This window comes from Plasmodium yoelii (assembly GCF_900002385.2).
Source record: "Plasmodium yoelii strain 17X genome assembly, chromosome: 2".
Taxonomy (NCBI): Eukaryota; Apicomplexa; class Aconoidasida; order Haemosporida; family Plasmodiidae; genus Plasmodium; species Plasmodium yoelii.
This window is the reverse complement of record NC_036174.2, coordinates 425,100-444,511: the sequence shown is the minus strand read 5'-3', so window position 1 is coordinate 444,511 and position 19,412 is coordinate 425,100. Positions and strand designations below refer to the sequence as shown.

The following is a 19,412-nucleotide window of genomic DNA, read 5'->3' as shown; positions in this document are numbered from 1 at the left end:
TTTTTAATAATTTACAAAAAAAAATTATGATTAGCATGATAAATTGGCTATATAATATATGTGTATAAATAGATTAACTTTAAATGAATTTCACATAAATATATATTTTGTTCTTATTTTCCAATTCTATAAAATTTAACTACATTTTATCCATTTTGATAATCATATAAATTAAGTTATTTCTTTATTTTGTTAATTTATAATATCTACATTCTCATATTTCCATCTTCTTATATATTTTTAAACTGTTAAATTGTTTTAAAATAGTATATATATCATCACAATTTTATTATTTAATATTTTTAAATATTTTTTTTTGCATCACACTTTCAAAGAGTAATATTTGCTTCATTTCAATTTATCATATTTTTATGTATTCCCAGATTTCCATTAATATGTTATTTTTTTATTATTTTATTATTTTATTATTTTATTATTTTTTTTATTATCAAAATTTTATCAAGTTTGTATCTCTTTCAAATGTATATATTTATCTTATATATTAGTTAGATATCAAAATTTAAATTTTTTTTATCCACAATCATTATATTGTAGTCAGAATCAAATTGCCAGATCCAAAGCTATTCACATTTCTACCTCCTTTTGTTTTTAAAACATAAAATGCTGAACTTACCCGCCCTCAAATTTATCATTATTTTTGTAGGAAAAAGAGTATAAGTTTTTTTACCCCAACCCGAAACACCCACTGCCACTGCCACTGCTTCTACTTCTACTTCTGCATACTTCTACATACTTCTACATACTTCTGCATACTTCTGTATACTACTGCATGACATTTGGATAAACACCGATTTGATTATGCCACTTTTTGAAACAAAATGAAAACGAAGAAATATATAAGTTTTATATATACATAAAATAGGTGGGATAGTAATTATATAAAATTGGTCAATTTTCAAACACACAATATGAATGATGTATGACTCTATATTGATATTTTTAAAACAAATTAATATAATACGTTCACTATTTTTAAATTGTTTAGTGATTTATTTTATTTATTTGTTTTTTTTTACACTTGTAAAAGGAAAAAAGATAGAATATGATTCATTTCATAATCCAATGTATGGTATGTTAAATGTGCGTTCAAATTTCTCGATACCTACTATAATAAAATGGAAAAATATTAAAAAGTATGGATTTATTCATAAGACTGAAAATTATAATTATCAAAAAAATAATAAATTTAACATTTTTAAACGACCAAATAATTATACAATAAATTATAAATTAAAAGTTAACTTATTTAAAATTAAAAATAATAAAGACATTTATTTTTTGAGTGTAAATGGAAATATAAATCAAAAATTGAACGACACGAATTGCGGTGGGGGCTGTAACATGTGCAGTTCCCAAGTTAGCAAACAAAATGGTGCCAAAGCAAATGACAACACAAATTATAGCGACACAAATGGTGCCAAAGCAAATGGCGACACAAATGGTGCCAAAGCAAATGGCGACACAAATGGTGCCAAAGCAAATGGCGACACAAATGATAGCGACACAAGTGGTGACAGCACAAGTGGCGACAAAATATTATATTTGGTAAATCCGAGAGGGTTCTGTAAGGGAGTAAGCAGAGCAATTGAAACGGTTGAAGAATGCTTGAAAACATTTAAAACAAATATATATGTAAAACATAAAATTGTCCATAATGATATTGTTTGTAAAGATTTAGAAAATAAAGGAGCCATTTTTATTGAAGATTTAAATGAAGTACCAGATGGCAGTATATTAATTTATTCTGCACATGGAATAAGCCCCCAAATTAAGGAGCTAGCTAAAAAAAAAAAATTAATAGAAATAGATGCAACTTGCCCATTAGTTAATAAAGTACATGTATATGTTAAGATGAAAGCAAAAGAAGGATATAAAATTATATTAATAGGATATAAAAATCATGTCGAAGTTATAGGTACATATAATGAAGCACCTGATTGTACATATATTGTTGAAAATGTCGAACAAGTTAATAATTTGAATTTTACAGAAAATCAAAAATTATTTTGTGTAACACAAACAACACTAAGTGTAGATGATTGTGCATTGATTCTTAATAAATTAAAAGAAAAATATCCTAATATTGAAACAATACCAAGTGGTTCTATATGTTATGCTACAACTAATAGACAAAGAGCTCTTAATAAAATATGTACAGAATGTGATATTACAATAGTAGTAGGTAGCCAATCTTCTTCGAATGCTAAAAAATTAGTATATTCATCACAAATAAGAAATACAGATGCAATTTTAATAAATACAATTAATGATTTAGATTTTTCAATTCTTAAAAATGTCAAAAAAATCGCTTTGACATCTGCTGCCTCAACGCCAGATGAATTAACTCAACAATTTGTTAAAGTATTAACAAATCCACCTTATAATTATAAATTAAACATTTTTAATGGTGTTGAAGAAATTGTTCCTAAATGGAAACTTCCCAAAGAACTTATAAATATGATTAAACAAAAAAAAGAAGAACAAACATAAATCAAACTCTTAATTGTGAATTATATAACTCACCATTTTATTCACATACTTATATTAAATATCTTTCCCTTTTTTAAATTATATTCTTTATGTGTTAATAATGTGTATTTCCACAAACGATTTCTCTTGTTTTTTATTCATGAAATGTAACAATTAAAAAAATAAAAAATAAAAAATAAAAAAATAAAAAAAAATAACCAAATTTACTACCCACATTTACTATCCCATTTACTACCCACATTTTCACTTACGAAAAATAAGTTTATATCTATTTAGTAAAACTGTTACTTCATTTTATTCTTATATAAAAAATACCAAAGTAGGAATACCCAATTTAATTATCAAATATAGAGACATGATTTCTCCAATATTTAACAGATTCAAGATACTTCTCTCTATCTAAACTAATTCCACTACCCCCTTCTGTTATTAAAGTGTTTCTAAGCATAGTAATTGGAGTCATGGGTAATTCATAATCCTCATTTTGGGGTTTAATAGAAATTATTGAATATAAACAAGTTGATTTTTCTTTTGGGATATGATTTGTTTCTTTATTTTCTTTTTCTATTTGTTCTCGTGAATATAAAATTAAATCTAGATATTTTGCTTTCACATTTTCTTTAATATCTTTTTTTGATATCCATCTAATAAGAACAGGTAATTCTGTATCTCTTCTTGATATATAATCTGTTTTTATCAGCCCACGATTTTTATTATTTATTTCAATTGCTTCAATCGTTGCATCTGTAAAATTTTCTATAAATATATGCTTACAAAAGCTTGCATAGCCACCTACTACTTTTATTTTTTTTTCTTTTATTAGTTCATTTACTTTATTAATAAATTCATTTTTATCATAAGGAATATGAGAACATGATTTATTTGTTTTGTCAAATTGTTTATAACAAAATTCATCCAAATCCACTTGGCAAAAATCCATTATTCTGGTATTCTCAATATTGCTATTTTTATTATTGCTATTTTTATTTTTATTATTATGTGTTATTATACTTCGATTTCCTTTTTTTAAAAAATTAAATAAATTATTTTTTATGTAAAATAAGTTATTATTTTCTCTCAAACAATATCGAGCTTTCTTTATATAAACATTCATAGATTCCTTTAAAAATAAAATATATATTAATAAATAAATTAGTCTTTTTTTATTTCCCGTGGCTAGTATCATAATTTTTTTTTTTCACATATGTTAATGTGGAAAAAGCAGAAATATAAGTCAATTTTTTAAATCAGCGAATATCTACATGTGTACAAATAAATATGATAAAAAAAATGTTAAGTTGGATGGGCCAATTCATTTAACAAAATGAGCGAACATACGCAGTTAAAAAAATGAGAGAAATATATGCAGTTAACAAAATAGCTAGCCACGTCGGGTATATATAAACATATTTTGTGGTAGTGACTAAATAAAAATGCACAAAATCGAAAATAATTTGAAATATTTTTTTTAAAGAATTTATGGTTATATATACAATATTATAATGTATAACATTATTCATGAAAAGGATAGAGATCGAGCATTTTTTCTTTTGACTGCCCATATATATTCCCCACCAACGAATATATAAAAATGAAATAAATTCGTACATGCACAATACATATAATATATATTGATGTATAATATATATAATATAATAATATATATATATACATACATGTGCAATATATTGATGTATAATATTGTAGATCCGCTTGGAAATGCAATTGCCATGATGTACTGCCTTTTATAGAAAAAGTAAAAAACAATGTGATATATTATGAAAAAAATAAGCGTAAGCAGTTATTTAAAGAGTACAAAATTGTATAATTCTCATGTAAAGATAACAGAAACGATAGTAGGCAAAATATCATGCTTATGTAAATACTACAATGGGTATAATAGGAGAGAAAATAATAACTTAAATTTATTGCATGACGATATAATTTATGATGTATCAGGAAAAGGAAGATCAAAAGTTAGTAATAAAAACAGTAAAGATGATAAATTAATTTTAAAAAATAAAGTTATAAATTTAATTAATGGTGTAAAAAATGTAGACGATAAAAATGAAAATATCAAAAATAATAAATTAGTTTGTCAAAATTTTATTGATATAATTTTTATATTACAAAAAAATCTAAATATTTTATTTGGTCTAAAGGAAAAATATGTTATTGGTTTTATTTGGTCTTTTTCTAAAATTATAAATTATTTTGAAAAAACAAAAAATATAGAAAAAAATATCATTTTTAATTTTAAATATTTATTTATTCATATAGTTAATACAATTATAAAGCATGACAATATATTATCTAAAAAAAATAATGATATAGATATAAGACAATTCCTTTTTTCAATTTTATCCATAAAATTTGATTACACTAATATTAAAGATATACAAAATTTGAAGTTGCTTAATTCTAATCAGTTTTATAATTATATTCTTAATAACGTAAGTTTAAATTATGGGAATAAATCAGGACAAAATCAAATATATGTTAATGATTCTATCCCATTTAAATTGTTACAAAATGAGAAAAAAAATAATATATCGATAGAAAATTATATTCAACACTCCACTAATAAATATATCAAAAAAAATATAAATTTGTCTATTAAAAATCAAAAGAAATATAATCATCCAAATATGACACAAGATTCTACACCCAATGATCTACTTTACATTTTTGAATGTAATATGTTCAAAAACAATTTTATAAATGTACAAAAATTTATAATAAACAAATTAAATGAAATACCTTTAGATATTAAAATAATTATAAATTTTTTTGAATTATCCCAAAAAAATATGTGTGTAGAAATAAAAAATTCATTTAATCATATACTATTAAATAAATTTAAAGAAAAAAATTATATTTCAAAATTTTCTATTTTTGAATTATGTAGATATATAAATATATTAGTAAATTATAATGTTCAAATTTTTAATAATAATGTTATACCCTCTATAATTAGTACAATTATGTATGATCAAATATATTTTGTAAATAACCAAGTGTGTAACTATAACTTAATATTGTTAGGTAATGACATTTTATTAAATGATAACAATTCTATAAACCATAAAATGATAAATAAAAAATATGAGCATTTATCTGATACTAATTCAAATAATTATTCAAAATGGAATACATGGCTTTATGATGGAACAAAAAGAGACATATCTTCCTTAATTCGAGATTTTTCAAGAATGAAAATTATTAACAAAAATTTATATTACATTTTAATAGAATGTTTTTTTTTTAAAATAAATTATACTAAAAATATCGATACAAATATAGGTTCATATATGGCTGAACAAATAGATACACACAATAAGACCAAACAAAATTGTATAAACAACTTAAGCGATAAAAAGGGTAGCCATATTACATATTCCCATTTGAACGAAAAAAATAATAATGTCAATAATAATGCCAATAATAATGCCAATAATAATGCCAATAATAATGCCAATAATAATGCCAATAATAATGCCAATAATAATGCCAATAATAATGCCAATAATAATGCCAATAATAATTCCAATAATAATGCCAATAATAATGCCAATAATAATGCCAATAATAATGCTAGTAAAAAAAAAAACGATAATTTTTATCATACAGAGGATTGTAACCATAAAAATGGAGAGAAATATAAAATGAGCACATTCGAAGAAAATGAAAGAAACGATAATCTATTTATCTCAAATTTTAAAAAAGAAAAAGGAAACAAAAAAATATATGTTCCCAATTTAAATGATTCAAATGACAGAAAAAAAAAAATATTTTATTCACCAAATATATGCACATTTAATATAAATCATGATATGAGAAATGTTGTTGATATTTTAATAAGTTTAGCAAATGTTAATTATTATTATGATAAATTTATTAACTTTTTTATATATGAAATTATTAAAAATGAAAAAAATAATTTATTTTTTTTTAATACAAAAAATATGTCAAATGTCATTTTGGTTGTTAGAAGTTTACTTATTTTAGGTTATAATGATTTATCTATTTTTGATAATTTACTTAATTTTATTATTGAAAATAATAAATGTATCGAAATTAAGCAAATAATTATGATTTATTATTCTATTTATTGTTATATTGTTAAAGCACATGAAAAAAGAGGAATAAAATATTATGGAAATGACAACTTTTTGTTCTATACTTTTAGTTCCGATTCTTCAAAAAAAAATAATTTATATAATGATAAATTTGATGATTTTATGAAGGAAGAAAATGTAGAATCGCAATATAGTGAATACAATGAACCCAATATTACTAACATAACCAATGCATCTAATAAAGTAATTGAATCTTCTGTAGAATTATCTATTTTAAAAAAAAAATGCTTCAATTATTTATATAAATTTACAGATATAATATTTTCAAGAAAAGAAGAAATCGATTCAATGCAAGGTTTATCTAATTTTTTATTTGCTCTTTCTAACAGTATAAACAATATATCAAAAAAGGATTATGACTATTTTTATAAAAAATTTTGGTCTATATTTAAATTAAAAGACCAACAATATATACATTTAGAAACAATTCTTCAAATATTTTTGTCTCATTATAGAAATAATATATTTCATCAAAATCTAATGCTCTATTTATTGAATGTGTTAATTTCTTCCACCAATGTTGATATTCACAACTTGAGCACTATCCTATATATATCTTACCATTTTAACATTATAAACAAATCACTATTTGATTTCACTATACATAAATTATTTAAAGAAATAAAATCGATTGAGCAAATGAAAACTGTAAATCTAGAAAATATTAACAATTGGGGGGCCATTGATATGGTACAAACTACTACTCAACATAATCTCGATACCACTCCGAAGATTGGAAATAATGTAAGCAGTGTATGTAGTAATAATGTAAGCAGTGTATGTAGTAATAATGTAAGCAGCGTATGTAGTAATAATGTAAGCAGCGGAGATAGTAGTGATGGTAAAGGTGCGGGGCCAGACCAAGCCAATCCTGGGACACAAACTTATAACAACCTCGAATCATGCCTTATAGAAGACTGGCAATTCAGAAATACACCTAATAATCTTTCAAATGAATGCAATAAAGAAGATTTGGAGAAAACGATACTAAAATGCGTTTGGTCATTATCATTATGTAATTGGTTTCTTGAAAGCCATTTAATTACGTTTTTAAAAATGTGCATATTATTAAAAAAAATATTTAAATATAAAAAATTTTTAAAAGACGAAGAATATAATATGATATACCAAATATCGCTTAGTCTAAATTTGTATTATAAAAAAAATAAACATATTTTTGTTTTAAATAAAATAACTACTAATATACCTATTACATTTTTTATACCATTTAATATAATAAAAGAATCTATAAGGCGAAAATTTGCATTGGGAAGCAAACAAACTAATATATCCAGTTTTCAATATAAAATTTCTAGCTATTTTAATAAAAAAAAAATTATGCACAAATCAGAATATTCATTGAAACATGGTTTAATTGTAGATTTTTTAGTTTTCAAAAATGGTAATCCATATTTATTAATAGAGATCGATGGTATATATCATTACAACATTTCAAACGACCCTAGCAAATATGAAATTATATATAATGATATGCCATTATTAAAAAATGGAAAAACAATATTTCGAAATAATGTACTAAATATTTTGTATAATTATAAATTTGTAGAAATACCGTGGTTTTCCCTTTTACAGTCTAGATCAATTAAAAAGTTGGAAAAGTATATTCAATAAAACACACAGTGAATAGATACTTCAAATGAAGGAAAATTGAATAAAAAAAATTAAAATAAAAGAATATAATCATATTTAATGAATGTATATTTCTAAATGCACACAAAATGTGTGAAGCGAATATTTTTTTTAATGCATTTTTTTTTTTGAGTTAAAATATGTCCTGTATTACTACCAGCAATAAATATTTATTGCATGTTCAGGAAAAATTGTTTTATTTTTATTTTTATTTTATTTTATTTATTTCACGTTAATATAACTAGCTATATATGCATACTAATAGCTTTCGATTTTGTTCATACACGTGCGTATGCATTCTTTATACGACCGTGTAATTCATACATTATTATGTGTGCGTTTTTCTTCTTTTTTTAAATAAATATATTTAAAAAACAATTATGGAAAATATATTATTTGTTTATAATTCAAAAAAGGCTTATCTTTTGTCTTTTTATTTAAAAAAAATAAATAAAAAAGCTCGAAAAAAAAATCGTATAAATTGCACAAAAAATATATTCCAACTATTGTGTATTATTGTTTTTTAAAAAAAAATTATTAAAAGACTTTCCATTTATTTGACTATATTGTAGATAAATTTGTCTAAATAAAGTTGAAAACAAATCGTGAGTAATAGCCCCAAAACCCATAATAATTCTTTGAAATATAAAGTAGGGAAATCTATATGATATGTGAATGAAACATATATACAATAATGCACACTCACCTATATTATATGTAGAGTTACAACGAAAAATAATTTTTTTTAGAAATGGAGAAATATACAAAAGAAGAAATAAAAACTGAAAAACCATTAAAAAATAGATTTATAAAGGAAGTAGATATAGTAAATTTTTCTTTAAAAAAAAAATATTGCTTGCTAATATTATTTTGTTTATATATAACTACATGTGTTGGAATATTTTTTAATTGGATTTCATTATCTGATTTTTTTTATCACGGAAATGTATATATAGATCAATGCAATGGAATAAGTACAAGATCAAATTTGAAAGATGGAAACAATAAACCATATAGTTGTGAAGAACAAGACAAAAAAGTTCAAGCATTATATCCTATTATTATAAGTTCGAATTTTATTATGTCTGCTATATCTGGTATATTTTTTGATTATTTTGGCCCAAAAATTACAGCACTAATTGGTCATACATTTAATATAATTTCATGGTTATTAATAGGTTTTCAAAAAGAAGCAAATAATAATATAATAATAATTGGTGCCATATTTTTAGGTCTTTCTTGTGATTCTTCATATATACCAATTCTTAATTTAATTTATTTATTTCCAAAAAATCATACCACCTATACAGTAATATTAGGTTGTTGTGCTTCATTAAGTTTTAGTATACCCATATTTTTTGATCTATTATCTAAAGGAAAAGATCCAGAATATTTCCAGTATATTTGTTTTTTATATTGCTTTGTTATATTAATACCTTTTTTTTTTATTATAGCTATTTTCCTACCACTCAAGCATATAAATTCTCCTCAGCTTCCACTTGAAATTGAAAAGAGTAGTAATACACTTAAAGAGTTAGAAGGGTATTTAGTTTCAGAAAATAAAAATAATGACATATCTAAGAATCCAAATGAAGATGGAAATATGAACAAAATATATAAAACCGTGAAAAGTGATAAAAGTGAAAATATCAATAATATTGATAAAGATAACAATTTAGAGAATCAAATAAGTAGATGTAGTTCAAAAAATAGTGACAAATTTATTGGAACACCTTTGACGCCTCTTAATGAATTGGTTATTAAAAAAAGAAGCTCAACAATATCATCAGATGATGTAATATCTTTAAGGGGGGTAAAAAATGAAGATAATAAAATTGGTTATAATAATATATCATTGAAAATGAGTGATAAAATTGTAGGAAAATTGGAAAAATCAGAAGAAGATTACCAAAATGATTATATTGATGAAAAAAAAGATAATAATTCAAATATACTAGAAATTAAGAATATAATAATTGATATAGACAATAATAAAAAATGGAAAAAATTTAAATTCAATTTAAAAAATTTATTAACTGAAATAATAGGTGTATTTTTTTCTCTAAAATATGTTAGTATATGTTATTATTTTACTATATATAATTTATCATTAGTTAATTATAATGAATGTGCAAAATTATTTTTTAAGGATTATAAAGATATACAATTTATATTAAAATTATTTGGTCCTTTATCTATATTATCTTGCGCATCTTTTGGTATTCTAATAAATAAGTTTCATATAATATTAATAATATATTTTTTATTAGCAAGTAGTTTATTTATGTATATATTTGCAATAATCAAAATAAAATTATTTGCATATTTTAGTTCATTTTGTTATTTAATAGTTACCGGATGTTATACTACTCAATTATATTGTTATATACAAATTATGTTTCCTAAATGTCATTTTGGAAAAATTGCAGGAACTACAAGTATGATTAGTGGATTATTATCTTTGCTTAATATACCTATTTATAATTATTTTATTGTTGATTTAAATAAAAATAACCCTGAACCCTTTGCATATGTTGTTATAGCTATGCTAATATCAACATTTCCACTTTTATTCCTTACATATCGAAGGCATATAAATGATAACATACAAACTCTCGAAGGATAGTCAGATTCAAAATTAATATATAACTTAATTATACATGTGCTGAATTATAAAATTTTGTTAACTTTTTCTTTATTATATATATTTCTAAATAGTTAAGGGTTATACCAAATTGTTGCAAATTATTAATATATTATTACAAAATGGACCATATATTGTCATTTTTTTTTTTTTATTTGATTATTTAAATTGGAAAAAATATGCTAAAGACGAAATGAATATATACATATTCCCAAAATAATTGGAGAAAAATGTTTGTATAGAAAAATATACCGATTCTTAACATCAATTAAGGAGAAGATGAATATATTCCACAATATTTTAAGGAGTATAAATGCAAAAAAAAAAAAAAAAAAAAAAAAAAAAAATGAAAACATATAAATATATTATATATTCAGAACAATTTTAATAAATACATTCAAGGTGTATTCAAATAAAAATTGTATTATTATTAAAATGAGACCACAAAAAAAAAAAAAAAAAAAAATATTATATATATAAATTAATAACAAAAAAATAACAATTTCAGTAATATGAGCAGAGTACAAAAATATTATGCATTTATATATATGGAGAAAAATATTTTGTTTTTGTTCTGATAGTATACAATATTATTTTTCGTTCCAAATAATTATTAAAAATATATAAAAACAATTGAATACGTTTTGCCCCTTATTATATGATAAATAAATATATATGTTGCATCCTATATATTAATTAATTTTATTTTTTTTTTTAAATTTGACAAAGAAAATGAAGAGTTGCCTTTTCGGCTAATTTTGCTATTCGTAATTTTACATTTTTTATATTTCTGTTTATTCATTATACAATTTTATAAATATATTTTTTGGTTACCAGCAATATCTCCAGAGTTGGAGTCTCGTATTAGTTAACTACTTGGGTTCATTTTTTTTATTATTTTTTTATCATTATTTTTATCATTATTTTTATCATTATTTTTATCATTTTTTTTATAATTTTTTTTATTATTTTTATCATTTTTTTTATTATTTTTTTATTATTTTTATTATTTTTTATTTTTTTAATTAAATTTGATACATGTCTGGGTACATTTTTCAAAATATATTGCCCATTATTTAACACATTTCGATTATATATAATTACGTATACGAATATCCTTCATATGATAGTTGAATAAAATAGATATATGTGCATATATATATATATATATATATATATATATATATATATATATGTGTGTCATATAGCAATCAGAACAGATATACAGTTTCTTTCCCTTTGGTTGGTACAAATTCAGAAAATTTCCCCAAATTTTCGCAATATTATTACATACATTTAAAGTATAAAAAAATTATAATAAGTTAATAACAAAATTGAGTATATAAAATATATTTATTCCAAAATGAGTGAATCAAATTGTACAAGAATTGCAAATTTCCTTAAAGGCATGCGCCTTAAAACTAATCCAAACTTACCCGGAGCAAAACAAAAAACACCATTGAATATTCATCGATTTTATTTATTGTTAATAATAGTAATATATACAGCAGCATCTGCATGTATATATTTTGATTGGACGGCGATAAGAAATTTATTATTAAGTGTAGGAAAATATGAACATTTAAATGTTAATAAATATGATGATATAACATTATCACCACAATATAAAAAAATAAATAATTTATATCCTATGACATTAGCTATACATTTTACTATGTCAGTTTTTTGTGGATTTTTATATGATCATATTGGACCAAAATTTACAGCAATAATTGGGCAAGGTTTTAATATAATTTCATGGATATTTTTATCAATTGATTCTACAAAAATAGATACAACATTAATTGGGTTCGTATTTTTAGGATTAGGGGCAGATACTGCATTCATACCAATATTAACAGTTTCAAATTTATATCCAGATATTTCAACATTTATATTGACAGTAATTGGAGCTGCTGCATCTTTAAGTTTTGCTGTTCCAGCTACATTAAATTTTATTTATAAAAAATATCCACATCTTCCATTTTATTATATTTGTTATGGATATATATTTATAATATTAATTCCTTGTTTGTTAGTTGCAATATTTTTATTACCTATGAAACCATTTAAAGGTTTGGATTATTATTTAGAAAATGATCAAGAATCAGATGCAAAAAATAAAGAACAAAATAGTTGTAATGATATAGAGATGCAACCATCTTTAATCAAAAATGGAAAAAAAAATATTTCTAATAATGAAAATAAAAATGAAATTACTAAAAATATAATAGAAGGAGATGATTTTCACAAACAAAGTATTTTGTTATTTTTTAAAGTATTATTAAGTTATCCAAGTATATGTATAATTGTATATTTTATATTATTTAATATTTCTACTGTTTTTTACGGTATGGTTACAGATATATATTTTAGTTATAATAAATCTATAATAAATGTTATTAACATTTTAATGCCAATATCATTTATCCCATGTATTATATTTGGTAGATTTATAAATAAATATGGTGCTGCAATTATTATAATTCTTATGAATGCATTTTCAGCTCTTATGCATTTAACAGCTTTAATTAAACATCAAGTCGCTGGACTAATTTCTGCATTTTTATATATGTGTGCAGCTAGTATATATACTAGTCAAATTTATTGTTTTTTATTAAATGCTTTTCCTTCAGTTGTTTTTGGAAAATTATTGGGTATAACAAGTTTATTTGGTGGAATTTTTTCTTTATTTTGTGAAAAGCTTTATGACAATATTTCAAATTCAAGTGGAAATAAAAATGATCCCACAAATATATCAATACTTTTAGCTATTTCTTTTATTATTATGTTTTTACCACTAAGCATTTTATATACTAGAAATTATGAAAAAAATATTGAATCTACAAATTCAGAAAACAATCAAATTCAAGACTAATTTTATTCATTAACCTTTTTATCATACCCACAAAACTAATAAAATTCATAGACATTTCAAAAGTATTATACTCAATTTAAATTATTTATTATTTTTTACAATAAATAATTTTATCATCATAATGAACCGAATTTTCATATATACTAATTTAACCAAACTAAATGCACCTATTTAGCCAAACCAAATGTACCTATTTAGCATTATTTAAAAAAACGATACGATAAAAATCGAACAAAAAATGCTTACTCAATTCCTATATATACATTAGGAAATTGTGCTATTTTTTCCTCTTAATTTGTATAATTTATTTTACTTTTCATTAGTGGCGTTACAATGATTTTATAATTCTCATTCGTCATCATCTATTTTATTTTGTTTATTTAAAGTTATGCATAAATTCGAATTTTGCTATTTTTTTTAAATGAACATTTTTTGTTGATGTTTTTAATTTTGCTTTATTTTTTGCTTTATTTTTTTTATAATTTGTTATGTTTTAAAATTTAGTGCAAAGCATATTTTTCTTAACAAAACCTCATAAAAATTAACTAGTTATGTTTAAATAGTTGGTAAATGCACACATATTTTACACACACCATTGTGTATTCAGTATATCATGTCAGTTATTATTCTCCCAAAAGGAGGACCCCATGAATAGTGATGATAAATTCTTTATCGAATTATTTGTCTATTTGTACTAAAAAATGTAAGTTATGGAAAATGTAAAAATTGTGAAAAATTATGAAAAATGCAAAAATTAAGCAAAAATACAAAAAGAAAAAGAGCTAAAATCAAAATAAAGCCTGGTAAGGCGCCGGTGAGAAAAAAATGGTCGTTTCACCCACGATGTTGCACATATATATGCATGCACGTGGATTCCGCATACGTATAGCGAAGCCATATACATATTACGTTCAAATTTAACATACTATAAGCCCCATTCTGTGATGTTATTATAAAACAATAACACATGCTACATTGAACTCGCTATTTCATATATAATCCCTTAAAAAGAATAAAAAATTCTTATATGGGAAAACTACAAGATAAATAACTAATTAAGTTATTAGCTTTCCTGTAAAACTTTTAATAAATTAATTGTTTATCTCGGGGACTTTCCTGACAGAAGAAATGAAAATCTTGAAAAAAATTTTCTGTATATTTTCTGCAAGTAACATTATTGTGTTAAATTTGAATGTAAAATATATATATATCCATATTCTATCCACGTATCAAATCATGAACAATATTATCACTATTATTATATCCACCCCATATATCTTTTCAGCATTTCACATATCATTATCAAACAAAAAGTTGGGGGAAAAAATCTTGCCTTTCTCATCATATCTTGAGATATGTCACTATTACTTCTAATTATAATACAACTCGATTTCCACTATAATGGCTCAGTCCCACATAGTTTTGGAAACATTATCGTATACAAAATGAAAATATCCAAAAGTGAAAAAACTATTTTCATAACAATTATATAATCATTTTATTTCATTCTTCTATTTTTTTATACCATCCAGGATTTCTCTACCTATCTAAACATTTTTCACACAAAATATAAATCCTCATTTATATTTCTTATTTTTACTATAAAAAATTTTACAGGCTATCATATCTTCGACCCTCCTCTATTTCTCTTATAATATTTGCAATTCCTTTGAAATAACAATTTCGCCTCATTGTTACCCCCCACAAGCATTTAACATATTTTTCATTGACACTTAAACATTCTTTATCATATTTACAAAAATATATCAATACATTATATGACATACATAATTATTAATATAGGTTTAAAAAAAATACACAATAAAATATATATAAAATTAAATAAAATAATATACCTATAAAAATATAAGCATTAGTTCAAATTTGTTTCGTAAAAAAATTAAAAGGATAAATGTGAAATATATTATTCACATATCCAAAGATACTTAAAAATATTGTGCCATTTTAATATATATAAATAAAAATAAAATTTTTATGAATAAAAAGTTTAAAATAAAATATATTTTTAAATGAAAAAAAAAAAAAATATATATATATATATATTATATAAATATAATATTTCATGTTACAAATAATGTAATTAATTTAAAAAAGTAAACGTAAAAAATGCATGCAATAAATATTATTATGTCATATATATTTGGCGATACTTATTTATACACATATAGCTATATATATTTTTTTTTTTTTTTTTGTATCGCTATATTTTTAAAGCTATAAAACTATATAGAATTATTAGCTTATTGGGGTTTTCATTTTACATGTTAATAAATATAGCAGCATAAATAAGGGGTTTCATTGTTTAAAAAAAAAAAAAAAAAATAGCTAGACATTTAAACAAAAATAAGCATAATAAAATTAATGCAATTGAAATAATTTTAATAAAAATGTAATATATACAATATAGCAATATTGTGTGATGGTATGAAAAGAAAAATACATTTTATATAAAATACACATAAAAAAATTTATTTTTTATTTACATATAAAATGAATTTAAAATTGTTAAAAGAATTACAAAATACACAAAACATTATGTATATGCCCTTTTTGTAGCTATATTTCCAAAAATTGTGTTTCATATAATTTTATTTAATGTTACCATATTTTTTAATTTCTAACTTTTATATTTTTTTTTTTCCTACATAACAAATAAATGAGCTATAGTAAAAAACGAAATAACGAGTTACTCTTTCCAGTGGCTAAATTACAAAAGCATTTTCCCTTAATTGAATGGTGGCAAGGGAAAGAAATTTTACACAAAATTCAAAAAAAACATAAAAGGGATTCCGAACAAAATCCTTGTGATAGTTTATGGGGAAAATTTATTAATTGCTTAAGAAAATATCCACACACATTTTCCAAATGTAAAATTGAAGGCACGAGATATTTACAATGTTTATCATCAATAAGTCAACAAAATGACACAAAAAAACCAACAAATTATATTAAGGTGTTAGAATATTTTAAAATTTTTAATGAAACAAGCAGATTTAAATACAAATCTCCAGATTTAAAAGAATATTCTTTTTCGCAAAATTTATCATTTCATAAGGAGGGCAAGGACGGCACCAAAGATCTTTAACATGTTTTATTTTTATCATAATTTTTTAATCTTATCATAATTTTTTATTTTTTATTTTTTTGTGTATGAATTAATTTTTTCTTTAGTTACATAAGTAACCAAATTCCATATTCCGTTCCTTTACACACACACACAACGATCAAATGACAATATCATAAAGTATTTCCTTTATATATGTTTTTAAAGCTATTATATTTAGCTAGCGATATTGCATATATAATTCTTAATAAAAAAAAAAAATATGAATAATGGCTAGCTGATTTTATATATGGGAAATATGCATAAGCAATAGCAAAAAATTTTAGTGTTTTATTTTGGATAAATGTGTTAAAATTTTATAAGATTATTAATAAAATAAAAAATGAAATTATTTCCAAACGTCAGATAGTATAAACATTTATATATGAATATTAGTGCTATATAAATGGTGGAAAATAATAAAAAAAAAAAAAAAAAAAAGTTTAAATTTTGTTTAAACAAAGAAAAATAAGAATAAAATAAAAAAAAATTAATTACCATCTTAATTATTTATCATTATTAGATACCTATTTATTTTGATACTCTACATTTGTTTCCATTTAGATATGTGTGTTAATTTTCACTTGTATCTTCAACATTTTTCTTTTGATCTGTAACAGAATATAAAATATCAGACAAATAGTTTTGTTGTTCTTTTTCTGATCTACATTTTCTCCATTTCCAGAAATGTATTTTGGCTGTTTTATATCCTAAGTTTTCAAAATATTTGTGCTTAATTTGAAAAGATGTGTGTCTTACAATTGTATCAAGATCTATAATAATTTTTTTTTCATTTTCGATAAAATCAACAGAATATGAATTAGTAATTTGTAAGGGAACAAAATTTAATTTAAAATTTGGAGCAACCGAATTTAAAACATTTTGTACTTCATGAAAAGTTTTAAGAGCTTGTAATTTTTCATGATCTATTCTTAAAAAATCATTCATTGTGTTTAACCAAGATGGAGATATATTATTTATGTCATATTTAAATGTTGAATCTTCTGATAGAAAATATATAGGCTCTCTTATTTTTGCAATTAAAGTTAAGGATTTTGGAACATTTCTTTTAAATAATATATCGATTAAATTTAAGAGTTTTTCTTTTTCTATATAAGTGTTATAATAAGTTGCTGCATGTATAAAATCAATAATAACTGCAGTTTTTGCTGTATTAAAATTATTATAATTAATATTTTCAAAAATTTTTTTTATTTTATTTTCTTCATTTATTTCATTCATATAAAATGTATATAATAATTCAGATAATGTATTTACATTACAATTATATAAATGTTCTTCGACATTTTTATATATTACATCTATATGATTTGATGTTGTAAATTTTAGTTTAGTTAAATTATATATAATATTAACTAATGCGGAATAATGAAAATGAGATATATTATCAAAAACAAGATTACATAAACGACGAATTAAAAATCCACGTGGTATTCCAGCCATAGATAATGTTTTTAAAGCTAATGTTACATCTTTAGTAGTAAATCGATCAATTTCTTCACACATTTTTTCTACTATTAAATTAGTTAGTTCAACATCTAAATTTTGAGATAATCTCATACTTTCTAATAATTGTGTTAATAATGTAGGTGTGTAAGCATCTATATTAGCAATAGTTTCTTTTTTAATGTGTTCAAAAAAATATTCATTCATATTATTACATAAACTTAAAGCATAACATGTTCCAACTAAATCACGAGGGCTTACATTCATTTTTTTTAATAAATTTTCACTAATTTTTGTTAATAATTTTTTTATTTCATCATTATTTATAGATATACTAACTAATCGTAATGAAAAATTACATAAATATCTAGTATTCATAATACTAATACGATTTTCTATTTCTTCGAGAATATTAAAAAATTTTTCATTTTCTACAATTTTTCTTCTTTCATCAATTTTTTGTCTACTTATATTTTTAATTAAATTATATAATTTATCTATATTCATATTTTTGTTATCTTCAAAAAATCGAATTACTTCATCATTTGACATTTGTTCTTCTACAGAAAAATCTTTTTTTTTTTCTAAAACATTAGTAGCTACATTTCGTTGAAAAAACATACCATATTTATTATAAATTTGAAAGTTTGTTTTACCATTATATGCTATGTTACATATTTCCCTTACTTTGGTTAATTTCGAATTGGATTTTATATTACTCTTATTCAACACATTTCCGACTTCACATTTGCTTACAACATTTTTTAAAAACCTCATTTTTGTATTTATAACGTATATTGGATATATTGTTTCGTTATTCAGAAAAATCGTGATAATATATATATTCAATATGCTATGTAAAAAAAATAAATATTTCACTGAAATGTTTGAAAGGTATATTCCAGCTATGTATATTATTCTATAATTTAAAAAAAAATTATGTATAATACCGTAATAATCTTTTTATGAATAAGCCTTTTATGAATAAATTATTTATGC

At 22.0% G+C, this 19,412-nt stretch overlaps 7 protein-coding genes across 7 annotated transcripts; 5 read left to right on the top strand and 2 right to left on the bottom strand.

Annotated features, from left to right (window-relative positions):
* Positions 1 to 936: 936 nt before the first annotated feature.
* Positions 937 to 2,511, top strand: PY17X_0210100 ((E)-4-hydroxy-3-methylbut-2-enyl diphosphate reductase; the record flags this gene model as incomplete). Its single annotated transcript, XM_723876.2, has 1 exon — positions 937 to 2,511. One exon carries the CDS (start codon positions 937 to 939, stop codon positions 2,509 to 2,511), a length of 1,575 nt encoding a protein of 524 aa, XP_728969.2.
* Positions 2,512 to 2,845: 334 nt separating this feature from the next.
* Positions 2,846 to 3,697, bottom strand: PY17X_0210000 (conserved protein, unknown function; the record flags this gene model as incomplete). The annotated part of the gene is made up of 1 exon (XM_723877.1): positions 2,846 to 3,697. One exon carries the CDS (start codon positions 3,695 to 3,697, stop codon positions 2,846 to 2,848), a length of 852 nt encoding a protein of 283 aa, XP_728970.1.
* Positions 3,698 to 4,289: 592 nt separating this feature from the next.
* On the top strand, positions 4,290 to 8,282 carry PY17X_0209900 (conserved Plasmodium protein, unknown function; the record flags this gene model as incomplete). Its single annotated transcript, XM_022957961.2, has 1 exon — positions 4,290 to 8,282. One exon carries the CDS (start codon positions 4,290 to 4,292, stop codon positions 8,280 to 8,282), a length of 3,993 nt encoding a protein of 1,330 aa, XP_022811366.2.
* Positions 8,283 to 9,051: 769 nt separating this feature from the next.
* Positions 9,052 to 10,926, top strand: PY17X_0209800 (apicomplexan amino acid transporter ApiAT9, putative; the record flags this gene model as incomplete). The annotated part of the gene is made up of 1 exon (XM_022957960.1): positions 9,052 to 10,926. One exon carries the CDS (start codon positions 9,052 to 9,054, stop codon positions 10,924 to 10,926), a length of 1,875 nt encoding a protein of 624 aa, XP_022811365.1.
* A 1,381-nt stretch (positions 10,927 to 12,307) lies between these two features.
* Positions 12,308 to 13,822, top strand: PY17X_0209700 (apicomplexan amino acid transporter ApiAT8, putative; the record flags this gene model as incomplete). Its single annotated transcript, XM_022957959.1, has 1 exon — positions 12,308 to 13,822. One exon carries the CDS (start codon positions 12,308 to 12,310, stop codon positions 13,820 to 13,822), a length of 1,515 nt encoding a protein of 504 aa, XP_022811364.1.
* Positions 13,823 to 16,499: 2,677 nt separating this feature from the next.
* On the top strand, positions 16,500 to 16,928 carry PY17X_0209600 (conserved Plasmodium protein, unknown function; the record flags this gene model as incomplete). The annotated part of the gene is made up of 1 exon (XM_723715.1): positions 16,500 to 16,928. One exon carries the CDS (start codon positions 16,500 to 16,502, stop codon positions 16,926 to 16,928), a length of 429 nt encoding a protein of 142 aa, XP_728808.1.
* Positions 16,929 to 17,519: 591 nt separating this feature from the next.
* PY17X_0209500 (heptatricopeptide repeat and RAP domain-containing protein, putative) lies at positions 17,520 to 19,190 on the bottom strand (the record flags this gene model as incomplete). The annotated part of the gene is made up of 1 exon (XM_723716.2): positions 17,520 to 19,190. One exon carries the CDS (start codon positions 19,188 to 19,190, stop codon positions 17,520 to 17,522), a length of 1,671 nt encoding a protein of 556 aa, XP_728809.2.
* Between the last annotated feature and the right edge of the window lie 222 nt (positions 19,191 to 19,412).